General features: G+C 44.7%; 1 protein-coding gene across 4 annotated transcripts in view; it reads right to left on the bottom strand.

Annotated features, from left to right (window-relative positions):
- b3gntl1 (UDP-GlcNAc:betaGal beta-1,3-N-acetylglucosaminyltransferase-like 1) overlaps positions 1-13,329 on the bottom strand; it is a 309,746-nt gene that overhangs the window by 227,794 nt on the left and 68,623 nt on the right. For all 4 annotated transcript variants that reach the window (XM_068004294.1, XM_068004292.1, XM_068004293.1 and 1 more), the window contains one exon: positions 2,851-2,946. In XM_068004294.1, the coding sequence (XP_067860395.1) occupies positions 2,851-2,946 (96 nt within the window). The remainder of the gene's footprint in view (positions 1-2,850; positions 2,947-13,329) is intronic.

Genomic DNA, 13,329 nt, shown 5'->3' with positions numbered 1-13,329 from the left:
GCACACCAAGCTGAAAGGATGATGGGCTCCTCATGCAGAACCTGAACAGCAGCCAAGTGTTTGCCAAGAGTTCTCCTGCAGCACCATCCTCAAGAAGAGAAAGCGTTTTCCCTTCCCAAAACACTTATAAAAACAAGCTGGTTTGGCTCTGCAATGTCAGCCATTCCCTTCTGCTGAGGCAACACACGATACTGAACCAGACTGTTTTTCCTTCCAAACTCAATGCTGAGATGCAATTGCCTCCATGCTGAGAACAAGTTCCGTTGTGCCAAGTGGCCTGGTCAACAGTAACTGAAGCTAACTATCTCCCCGCTGTGAATAATGTGTCTGCCAGCACAGCTTGCACAACAGCTAACTATGACTGGCTTCTTTGCTTCACACAATCTTTTTGTTTTCTTGGTGGAAGATGGGCTGCTTCAGGCATACATTAGACCGTCTCTCTCACGAGAACACTCTTCACTTACTAATTATGTACACGCAAGGGGACTGCTCCTCTGCCAGACAACTTCTTCGCCAGATAAGTCTGCTTGTACATTGAGAGACTCATCAAAAAACTAAGATAGATCACATCGACCAGCATCAAGTTAGGCCGTGTTTATTTATTTTTTTCCCCCTCGAAGTAACACTAGGCAATTTCAATATAATTACATTTTTTGTAACATATACTTTCAGGTAATACAAATGAAAACATCACAGTGGCCACAAAATATCAGTCCTCGGCACAACCCAACTTAGCACTACCAAATGAATGCAACATTTTAATATAAAACATAGAAATAGGTAACCAGAGCCATAACCACTCTGATCCTCATCCTGTAAGAGACATTTAAATTATAAATACTGACAAGTAAACTGCCAGTTAATGTACAATACTTGGTTAGTGGAAACTGGGGTGAATTCTCTGTGTCGCTTATGGGTCAGTGGGAACGGAATGGTGCAAGCTTCGCACCTGCTGGAATGGGGGACACCTAACTGCTCAGATCAGTTGGGGAGGGGGGGCATATCTGGCACTGTTTCAGAGATTGAGAGGTCTTTAGCAACAGTTTCCACAAAAGGGCAGTTTAGGAGCCACAAATTTTGGGCAATGAGGAACACAGAGCAGGGACTAGTGCAATACCAGTTTATTGCTGTCTCTCTAGAGATGCTGCTGAAGGAACTGCAGCAGATGAGGATAGTCCTGTTTGGCACCCAAGGACATCATCTACAGAGGCAAGCAGCACAGAGTTCATGGGAGAGTGTGATCTGCTGTATGGCAGTGCTATGTCAACCACGCAGTGGATGTGGATGCAATTTAAGAAAAAATTAAGGCACCTCACCAGATCACCTAAGGTAAGAATACTATCACCTTATGCCAAGTAGCTAGGGCAAAGTCTGCATGCCACTCACAAAGGTCTGGCCTTATGCAGATCAGTGGACAAGCTGATGGGCATGGGTGGCATGAATAAGGCTGCTAACTCTCGGGGCGATGCCACATGTGACCACTTTGGAACCCTCTCCAATGAGAGAAGATGTGGCAGAAAGTAGGCAGGCTTAAGAAGCAATCACAGTGGTAGAGGTGGTGAAGCCAGTTTCAGGGGCCTCTCATACCCTAGCAAACAAAGGCAATGGGTCACCTTAATCCCAAGAGGCTCCCAATCAGACCTAACATCTAGCCACCTCGCTTTCCAGCTGCTGGGAGAGCATCTAAAAGGAATACAAGACCGAGAACTGGAACATACAAACATACACCATTGCCAAGGGGAAGAATCAGGATGGAACACAGTGTGCGTACATGCACTGAGCACTTGAAGGGGAATAAATTTGGTTGCAGTGGAGTTTTATTGGAATGTGTTGTATAGATTGTATAGGTTTTAGTAGATGAAAATAATGGGATCTATAGTCGTTCCATTAGTGCAGAGGATGAATTTAAAACACTTACACTTGTTAAAGAATTCCTTTATTGTGCTTAATATCTCAGAGCCTGATACTGATTTTGGTGGGTAAGGGGGACAGTTCTACAGCTAATGTGGGACAGCTGGCTCTCACCTGTCCCAGTCTGACGTATCTCTATACCGGTGGGGTTGGAGAACACAACCTGTACAGTCGGATCAAACACCTGACCTAATGAGAACCAAAAACTGCTTTGGTAATAAATCCACAAAGTGCTGATAACTTGCCCAATACTTGATTCAGATTAATCTAAGCAGACATGTAAGTTAATTCATAGAATGATATACAGGAGATATCATGCACAAAACAGAAATACCTTCTATCTCTTCATTAAAAGATTGTGATCTTTACACCCCATTACTGGTCTGCGTTTGACTGGATTCTTCTTTCAGCTCTATTATAATCACATTGCCAAACTTATAGAGCAAACCAAATCATATCTCTGATCACCAAACGTCGTATCAACTGTACCTGTCACGGTAGCTCAATTTAGTAGTTTTATCATATGGAATTAGACAGTTTCAGTGAGGATTGAACATCTAAAAAGTTCTGATCAATATTGATACCTACTAAAGTTTCCTGAACACCAGAACCATGTCAAAAAGAAGGGTGACAGTTCTTGCACAAACCAGAATTCAGTACGCATTATTTTCACAAGAGTGGTGATGGTGATGTGGTTTAGACAAGTTGCTAGGGTTGAGTCTCAAAGTGGACAGCCAGCTCTGTAGGAAGTGGTCAATTGTATGTGACAAAGGAAGCTAGCGTACTGAGGAAGATGACTTCAGCTACATCTTGGCTCCCACAAGCATGTCAAGCTGATTGTAGTTGACAAGATCTTGTACCAATCACTTACAGACCTCCTGCATATCAACAGGGAGGTAACATACTTTATCAATATAAGAAACTGGAAATCTTTCCTACCTGTGTGTGTAGTTGCTCCTGTGTCAGGCTGTTAATCCAACGTGTGTAACGCTCAGTAGAGCCCTCTGGTTCTCTCTTAACTTGGCAACCAATTATCTAGGGTTCCAAAAATATAAGGATACAGTCACTCAGAGAGATCTTAAAAGAAAAATTAGATAAAGTAAAGAAAATACATTCAACATAGCTTTGTTGTTCTTTTATTTTGTTCTTTAATCCAACTGCCATTGAAGAGAGCTCCAACAGGAGCTAAACCTGTTTCTCACTAAGTATTCAGGATTATACACATGCAAGCAAAACTGTGTTCCCTTCTTACTGTATTAACTTATTTTCTGGATGAACTCTGCACACTGAACACACTGGAGTATCAACTACCTAATCTGCCTAACAACATGCCCCAGAGCAAGCTGGCAGAATGGCAGCAATGTCCTACTTGCTGTACAATATAGCTATAGATGTGAAGCATATGTCTGTTTATGGATAAGGAGCAGCAACATGCCATGGTATGAAAGGACAAGGAGGTTGACAAGGAACTAAGACAAGGGCAAAGCAGCCACCACTGCAAGCTGCATATTGCCCAAACCATAAATGAGGAGTTTGTTCCTTGAGGCCTACCTTCATGTTTCATTGGATGCTCTTTCCTGATTTTTGTAACCAATCGTTCATTATTACTACTGTTTATCAGGAAAGCACGAAGCCCATTTTTCTATGCTTTGTGACTTGTGTGTGCCTACTTTTGGGGTGCAAGGCAAAGGGAAAAAGGGTGGAGACCCATTACATGGGCTGTGCTCTCTTTGCACTTCACACTTATTTCTGGGGGTAATCCTGAATCTTCTGCCTGAAACAGACAAAACATCCAGATGTAATGTGAATGAGGTGAAAGTGATGTCAAAACACCTAGCAGGCTCCCAAAAACCTATTCGACCATTGAAAATGGGTCTTAAAAGTTACACCCATTTCCTGGAGATAGGAGGATCTGAAAAGGAGCTAATAGGAACCTCCAACAACTTCCGGACAGGTATGTTAATTTTTGTTCTCGGCTAGCAAAGCGGAGCAGCGGGGCTGGTGACCTTTTGGCTGCTGTATTTGACATTAGTGCTCTTTCAAGCCTCTCAGGCCCGCAATGGCACCCAAGTTCCAATCTGGGGCACCTGAGGCACATGTTTCTGCACCTGGGTCCACTCAAGGGCATGCTGATTAGCAGAACCTAGAAATTCAGCCTTTACCTAAGCTGTAGTTGGTTTATTCTGGCAGCGATCTGCCCAATTTGCACTCGGGGGAGGGAGGAAGAAAATTCATCCCCATAAGTTTGAAAAGAAAACGACTTTGAAGATTGAAGTGATATCTTGTGCCTTTATTGAAAAAAAGTGAAATTATACTGTTTGTTTAACATGATGTGCTATCGTGCTTCTCCCTTAAGGTACATGTACTATTTATTTTGTGAGAGTCTTACACAATGCGTTACAAGAAGGAGCAGAGTGAAGGCTTCCTGAGGTCTGCTGAGGACTTTCTTCTGAGTCGCCCGGCCAGTTACGTCTGCGTGTTGCAGACCCTGACGATCCAGCTCGTGTATAAGAAGCAGCTTGGTTGCTTTTGGGCATTTCTTTTCTGTAACTCACAGTTGCAGGCAAGGGGTTGTTGGCAAGTTGTGAGCCATTTGCTTGTTCCGGTACATCTGCAAACTATCCTGCTGGAGGCTAAGGCAGGGAATCCTGTAACTCATTACAGGAGAGTTGCAGGCTAGTAAGATGGCACAAGACTAGCGGCAATCTGACAGACAACCGCCTGCTTTTATGCTACTCCACACATGCCCAGTTGAAGGCCGATTTCTCATATAGACGATCATGTCTCTCAACTCCTCCATCATAGTTACACAGATTCGGTCTCCAAATATGCTGAAGCCACCCGTTATCAGGTCATGGGGTGTGGACCTAAACAGTATCACTGGCTCCATCCAGGAGAGATGCTTCGACTGTGCCTTCTCCACTTATACCACTGAGGTGTCAGTAGCAGCTGACAAGCAGTCAATGGCAGAATGATGAGCAGACAACAGCACCATCACGGTATGAGCTACGTTGCTGCTGGTTGCAGAAGACTCCCCCTGTGTAGCCATGCCATCTTGCAGCATTTGGCAGATGGACTGCGATAACTCCCATACATTTTCAGGTTCATGTGGTAACCTTCATTTAAAAGCGGTGAATCAAGACGAATAACCATGCCAGACTCTGCCCAAAATCAGCCTTCCTTCCATGTCTTCCACCTCTGCTTTGTTCACTCGTGCTCTGTCTCTAATCATGTGATTCCTCATCAAACTCAGTATCACTCTCCAGGTTGTATATTTCTGGGCTGTGTTTGCACCAACTGTTGATATTGATGTGTTCTGATGCTACTTTAAAATATGTGAAGGCCTGAGCTTTTCTTGTGAGGGTACAGCCTGTGGCTGTGAGGGAGCAGCTTATTAATATGATCATACTTCCTCTTCTTTCTTGACTTTGACATCTTTCCACCAAGAAAACAGATTGTTAATATTGTGATTAGGGCATGCATAATGTGCAGTACAGCCAATATAGGCTGTATTAGGTGTTTATAAATACTTATCACTATGTAGCATCAGATGAGTGCAAACACTGCTGACAATAACATTTTGTGTTCACATAATGGCACTAGCCAGCAGCTTGCCACCATCCTCCTGCTTTGCCTTTCCTGTGTACTCTACAGCAACCTACTGATAGATCCAGCATTATCATCTCGTAAGAGGCAAGTGCTCAATTATGGCAGGGGCACCAACTTTGATGTACATCCTTTCCTGATTATGAAATGCACCTCCCCTTGCAAAGACACATTAATTGTGATTGTGTTGTACAGTGACAACAAAAGTGGGCTGGACATAGTCTCTGCAGAATCATTTCCACAAACTCACAAGCTGGACTAATACTATGTTCATGTCTATCTCCTTCTCACCAGTTCTTCAAGTCTGACAGCTATTTAAACATATATATCTTTCTTGCATGCACTTTCTAGACATGTCTATATGTTGACTAAGTGGTTAGTGCACATTTATCTTCATTGCCTCCCTCCTATTTTCCATGTAGCACCTGGTCACAAAGGTATACCAACTGTTCTAAATATATCTAATTGAATAGAAAGTTAAGAGAACGTTCCGACATAAGAATATGTTAAACTTCCCATTAATGTCTTTTTTGGAGTTTCACATGGAACACTTCACTTGGTACAGTGTTGTAAAGTATTGTTGCAGCAATGGTATTTATGCAGAGATCTATGCAGAGCTATCTGTCTTTTTCACATGGAAGGTAGCAGACCAATTCACAGTATGATTCCTTCCTTACCAGAGCAGTTCTCATCAGATACCTTGGGGGTAATTTAACCTCCAAGAACGGGTGGGTTAGGGGCAGGTGGGAGCTTAAAGTACCAGCTTTTTGGAGCGGGACCGCATCCCAGCTCCAACGTGCCCGCTTCCGGGTTTAATCCAGACGCATTTGGATGCGCGCACACAACAAATACCCAGAAGTCCCGCCGCCACTTAAAGCCAGTGGGTCGATATTGAAAGGGCCAATTCAGATAGTTGAAACACTTTAGCTACTCAACTTTTTGTGGATTCTGCAACAGAAATGAATTTAACTTCTCCTGAACGCGTCTCCCGCCATAGAAATGGAGGCGAGTTGCAGCAAACCCTCATTTGGACCTTTAAATCAGTGACTGACACATCTGAATAAAAGGTGAGGTTTTGCAGCTGGGCACTCTTCTCTCAGACAAACCTTCAGCTGGGAGTTCTTTGTGTTTAGACTGAGATTTCTTTGTTGAGACAGAGAATTCTTGTGTTCAGACAAGTTTACCTACACTTTGGACCCCCTCAAACTATCAAGATCAGGATGAGGGGGGCACAATGGATCTATTCCACAATACATCTGAGGAGGAGTCATTTCACCATTCACAGCAGGCACGGCTGCAGTTCTGGGATCTGCAGGTGCAGAAGACAGAGGTGCGCAACAAGGACCTGGAGAAGAACGGAGAAGGGCTCAACGGAGGGGCCGAGGTCGCAGGAGGCACTACCTAGGTGAGAGGGTGTACAGGCAGATGCTGAACTTCTCTGAGGAGCAGTGCCTACGCAGGCTGAGATTGAGTCGGAAGGCGGTCGTAGACATCTGCAGGCTCCTTCATGAAGAGCTGCTCCCGGCTGGACCTGGTGGCCACACATTGCCCGCTGCAGTTAAAGTCACCACAGCCCTCAATTTCTTCCACTCCGGATCCTTCCAGGGCGCCACCGGTCACATCTCCAGGGTCGGCAATTAAGTGTATACGACAGGTGATGGATGGCTTGTTTGTCAGGGTATCCGACTACGTCAACTTCCCCCGCGACGACATCAGCCAGACTGAGAGGGAAGTGGGTTTCAACTCTCTGGCTGGCTTCCCACAGGTGCAGGGAACTATTGATTACACACACCGTTAGCAATCCGCGGACCTCCACATGAGCCAGGACTGTTCATAAACCGAAAGGGATATCACTCATCGATGCACAGCTGGTTTGTGACCACCAGAAGAGATTTATGCAGGTCCGTGCCCGATTCCCTGGCAGCTGCCATGATTCATTCATTTTGCGCAAATCCAACATCCTGGACCTTTTCCACACAAAAGACAGACTTACGGGCTGGCTCCTTGGAGACAAGGGATATCTCCAGCTGACGTGGCTCATGACACCTGTGAGAAACCCCACCAACAAGGCACAGCAGCGGTACAACGACAGTCACATCACCACCAGGTCTGTCATTGAGCAAGCCATAGGAATGCTGAAGGTGCGCTTCAGGTGCCTGGATCAATCTGGGGGAGCCCTTCAGTACTCACCGGTGAGGGTGTGCAGAATAATCGTTGTCTGCTGCGTCCTGCACAACGTAGCGCAGCAGAGAGGGTTACAGGTGGAGGAGCTCCCCAGCGCTCACGAAGCATCCTCATCTGTCGGCAACGTTGAAGAAGAGGGTGAGGACGAGGAAAATGTCAGTGCAGCGGCACTCATTGCTGTCCGTGATGCCAAAGATTCCCGCATCTCTAACAGGTTCTCATAATCAGATCTGTAAATTGAAGACTTTGAATATTCAGGCTCCCTGCAACAACCACCATCACCAACACCGCCTCCCCCCCATCTATTTGCATAAAACGGTCCTTCAGCCAAGCATACACCCACTGCACACGCACCCAATGGATGGCAAAATATCTTGGTGTTCGTGATGAAGCACATGGAAAGGCGCTTTCACAAAAGAGTCTCAAGAACGGCCAAGACGTGGCAGTGGTGGTGAGAATTATTAAATTTAATGTAACATAAACAAAAAATATATATAAATTAACAACATGACATTTCGTCAAACACTCTTGTGCATAGCCTTAGTAAATTACAATTGCTTAGCCTTTCTCTTCCTGGCGTTTTTACGTAGTGCATCCCCTCATTAGAGGTAGTGGCAGGTTGCTCAGATCCTGTACTGATTACTGAGGTGCTCTCAGGATGCTCCCAGCCTACAACCTCTGGGTTTTGGAGCCTGTGCAGGGGCAGACTCGGCCATCGGGAGAAGAGGCAGCATTTCAGGTAATGGTTTGGGGGGGAGGGCGGGGGCAACGGATGAGAAGTGGGAGCGCTTTGAGTGGAATCCTCACTTCCATGTCCCCTTTCACCATCATCCCTCTCCCGGGCCAGCGCAACGTCATTCCCACCACTTTGCTGGCCAGCAGGCTGGTGAGCAGATGTGCCGCGTTCTAAGGCCACGGCTAAGGTTTCTATCTGCCTGTTTAAAGCGGCAGACGTGTTGGCATCCAGAGTCCGCATGGCCGTTGTCATGGCCTAAATGGACTCATTAGAGAGCCGTGCTTGAAGCTCAATGGAGGATAGCATTCTCTCCATCGCAGACATTCCCGCACTCACCTGCGCGACCACTCCAACAGTGATGGAGTTGGATTCCTCCATCCTCTCCGCTATTGTGGAGATTGTGCGCGGCACCTGTTCCAGTACCTCACAAAGGTGCAGCTGTACCTCTCCCATTCTCATTCTCAATGATGGCCCCTGGGATTCAGCATCTGTTTCCAGCTGAGCAGAGCTTGGAGAGGAGTGTGCCCCCCCGATGTGAATTCTCTACAGCTGCTCCTGTCACCAGTGTCTGCTCGTGCACACTTGTGAGTGGTGAATCACCAGGTGACAATCCAACTATCTGACTAACAGGACCCACCGAAGTGCCAGTATCTGCGCTGGTGCATGGCTGAATGTGATGTGGCAGTGCGCACTTAAAGGAATGGAGCTCCTCTGGGGAATAGCCTTCATCCGTTGTGGAAGCCCCCAAGACCCTGGAAGACAACAGAAACCAATATTAATTATTCATCGGAAAAGTGACAAACTTTCCAAGGACCAAACTGAGGTGTGGAACATTTCAATCATTGATAACATCAATTCATCATTTGTGTGAAGGATGTTAAAGTTCTATCACTAGCCATCTGTGGATTGCCAGTCTCTCCATCTCCAACGGAGAGGCATGCAATGGTGCAACTTACGTCCATCACCCCCTCCTCTGCATGTGTCAACTGGACTATTTGTGGTGGTCCACCTCCAGTTCTACTCTTCTCCCTTGCATTTTGCACTCTTTCCTCCCACAAGGTGAGAAAGAACAGACCTGTGAGTGACTGAAGGTGACGTCGCCACCCAATGGATGCATTGCTTTGGGTGAGGCTGACAATGAAACAGATGCATCAGAGGGTGGCTAACAGACAGATGCATCAGGATTGGGGTGAGTGGCAGTGGTGGGTGCATAGAAAGTGAAGGTTAGTTGATGCTGAAACTTGAGTGGGTGTGAGGAATGATGTGGTGGAGTAGGTGTGGCAATGCAGAGTGAGAGATGTGGGGGGTGGGGAATGCATTTCACAGGATGTGGGTAAATCAGCAAATGTACTCACTTTTCCCGACCTGGTTAAGTCATTAAACCGCTTTCTGCACTGAACCCAAGACCTGGGCACTGTGCTCCTGCTGCTTGGCTCTTCTGCCACCTCCAATCATGCCTTCTTGGTGGCAGAAGCAGTCTCTTCCTCGTATTGGCTGGGTACTGGACCTCTCTCCTGCTTCGCACACCAGCAAGTAGAACCTCAAGTGATGCATTGGTGAATCTGTGCTCAGTGTCCTTCCATTTCGCTTGTTCCTCCTTTCTCCTTCAAAATCCATTTTTGCATTGGCCCTTTAAATACTCTAGTTCACATCACGCTATGCGGGTGCGCAGTATGCCCATTCCACAGCTTGGAGACGCAAAACCGGAAGGAAAATTAAGTGCCTTCAATCGAGTTGCAGTCGCTCAATCCGCGTGCTAAAATTATTTCCGGGTTTCCCTCGTGATTATTTACCTGCCCGCTGAGTTCCCGCCACCATGCTAAAATCATGCCCCTTATTTCTGACTTCATCCAAAGAGGCCTATGTGCATGACACTGCATTGCCCTTCTTTGCTATCTCCCCTCATGTCTGGTATACTCTCTATTTGTTGGTTGCATGGTCTTTGGCCCTGTAGAGCCTAATTCATCATTCCCTTATTCTACCCACAAGAGCAGGGTCACTGAATATTGCCATAATTTTGTGATTCTTTGCGCTGGTTGGAACAATTTTCCTCAATGATAGCAGGAATGGATAGGCTAGATAAAGAAAATATATTTCCTCTGGTAGAGGAATCCAGAAAAAGAGGGCCTAATCCTAAAATTATAGAAAAGCCATTCAGGGGTGAAATCTGGAAGTACTTCTTCACACAAAGGGTAGTAGAAATCTGGAACTCTCTCCCACAAAAGGCTGTGGATTCTGGGTCAATTGAAGCTTTCAAGACTGAGACAGATAATGTTTTGTAAGGTAAGGGTATCAAAGGATATGGGTCAAAGGCAGATAAATAGGGTTGAGGTACAGATCACCCATGGTCTAATTGAATGGCGGAACAGGGTCGAGGGGCTATATGGCCTACTCCTGTTCCTATGGAATACTGGAAAATGCACGTCTTAAAAATGGTTAAGAGCTTTGCTGGATCATTAATACATGACTCAACAGCAGGATTGCAGATGCATTTTAACTGGCTCATCCAGTGTGTGTACATTGTACTGCATCCCATCTCACAAAAATGTGCAGCTGAAAATCACATGCTCCCAACAGCACCGTAAAAAATCAGTGCAAAATAGTTAACACTCACTTAAACCACTTTCAAGTGAAAAGAGTCATTTCAACCCCATGTTTTTACAAACAAAATCAAGTATCTAAGTGATTTTTTTTCTTTCCTTGGGATCTCATTTCTTTACCATTACTAAAATAAAATTTAAAATAAGAAAGTGGTACTATACAGTTTTAAGTTCCTAATCATCATAAGCAAATTCTAGAACATTCTGATAATATTAACATACTGAATTCAGTAATGTGACCTTGGTAGTTAATCAGGAAATTTTCACTGTGACATGTTAGGTCCTTTAGGAGACCGTATAGCTCCAGAATAATTGTTAGTCATAAAGGAGGATCTTACCAAACTCTTAAAAATAAAATGCTTAAAACAGACAAATGCACCGGAGATAAATTTGTAATAGTAATTTTATTTTGACTATTTTCAATCAGTATGCACCTACAGTCCTGTTTTTATCCCCTTCCACCTTACTATAAATCAAGGTTTATTTATTACATGCCAGAGCTGCTTTCTGCAGTAGGCTTATGTCTGGGTGAGATTGTGCAAAATCAACATTTAATTTCCTGACACAAGATCTTGGCAAGTCCAATAAGCTAGTCAAGACACTGAGTAAAAAATACTCAATGAATTTGCTTGGGGTCAATTGTTTTTCATCAAAAATGACTTTCTTTTTCCCCTTCAGGAAAATAGCTATTTATGGGGAATTTCACCACACTTACTGGCAGTGCTGCTGCAAATATACAGTAGATTCTTTTTATAACATTCTCTTTGATATGCAATGATCTCTGATGTAACAAACATTACTTATGACAAGCTCTTGTTCTCAGAAAAAGTTGTCGAAAGAAACTAGCATTGTACTTCAAAATGACATCATTCTGTGTGTGTCTATATAACAGACACCTCTCAGTGATTTACAAAACAATTCATTTACAAGGTTCTGAGGTTATAAACCGAAAGGGTAATGCTCAAATGTTTTGTGAATGCCATTTGAACCCCTTGATTGGGCTCAATCCTGTTGCTATAGCAGGCCGGCCAAAGACCCATCAAACCTTGCCATTGTGTACTCCCCTCTGCTAGCTTCCACAGCTGTCTGCCTTTTGTCACTCTTCCATTTATATCTTCCCCTATATGGTTCCATGATAGCACTGGCTATAATGATATAAATCGCACTGAAATGCATTAGTCACTGCATGAGGTAAATAATGTATGGTGCTGGCTGTTCTCACTAAATCATTGAGTTTGACAAATACTTTCTTTTGCCACAGTGACTTGCTATTTACTATTGTAGCATGTCCAATCATTGTGAAGCAGCAAACTATAAAGCAAAAATAATGCTGAGCTCCACTACCCAATCAATAGGTTACAAGTCTGAGGCCACCATACTGAAGCTACATAATGCTCTGGCCAGGCCACACCTAGAGGACCATGTTAAGCCCTAGTCACCCATGCACATGGCAAACATCCAAGGCCTGGGGACATGGTGCAAAAAATTACAATTAGGTTGATCTCTAGTATCAGAGGACTGAGGTAGGCTAAACGAACTTGGACTCCCGAACCCTGAGAGAAGGCAAATGTAACAGGACTTGGTAAAGGTATATGATAAGAGGCACTGGAGCACTATTTCAGTTTAAACCTCAACTACAGTCAAGGACATAGGTCCAAACTGGTAAAAGGCAAGCTCAGGTCTGATGTCAGGAAGCACTGGTTTATGCAGCAAGTGATTGAAGCTGAATGCTCGCCTAGGTCCAACAATAGAGGCAAAAACTCTGGAATCATTCAGGAGATAGTTAGGTGCTGTGCTGGGGGAACACAAGTTTCTATGGAAGGATGAGCTAGATCAACGAATGGCCTCCTTAATCTGTACTTATCCCTGTGACCTTTGTGACTGTTGGTGAGTCAAATTATTTTTAGGCTTGCGAGAGAAATTCTTCTCTTGTTGTAAACTGTTACTTGAACTTGAAATGGAGATGAATCCCAAAAATTAATAAATCAATAGAAGGGGAATCTGGTAGAATAAAGGGAAGAGCTACAACACACACCAGAAGATCATAGGCAGCAGAAAAGCAGAGGGAGTAGCAAAGTTTTGGGGCTGGGGCGAGAGAAAGGCACTGATGCTCAAGTGAATTATTGTTTTATAGCTCACCAAAACTGGAAAAACAAACTCACTGCTGGTGAGCTGGCAGGGACGTTAGTAGCCCTGCCCATACAGCGTGAGTGTCCATCTGTATTCTCTCTATGCTGGGCAACTCCAAGTAAATAGACAAAGGCTGCAAAATTCTTGAGTGCGCTGTGGTGG

Source organism: Heptranchias perlo, chromosome 23 (assembly GCF_035084215.1).
Source record: "Heptranchias perlo isolate sHepPer1 chromosome 23, sHepPer1.hap1, whole genome shotgun sequence".
Classification (NCBI taxonomy): Eukaryota; Metazoa; Chordata; class Chondrichthyes; order Hexanchiformes; family Hexanchidae; genus Heptranchias; species Heptranchias perlo.
This window is presented reverse-complemented; position numbering and strand designations above follow the sequence as displayed.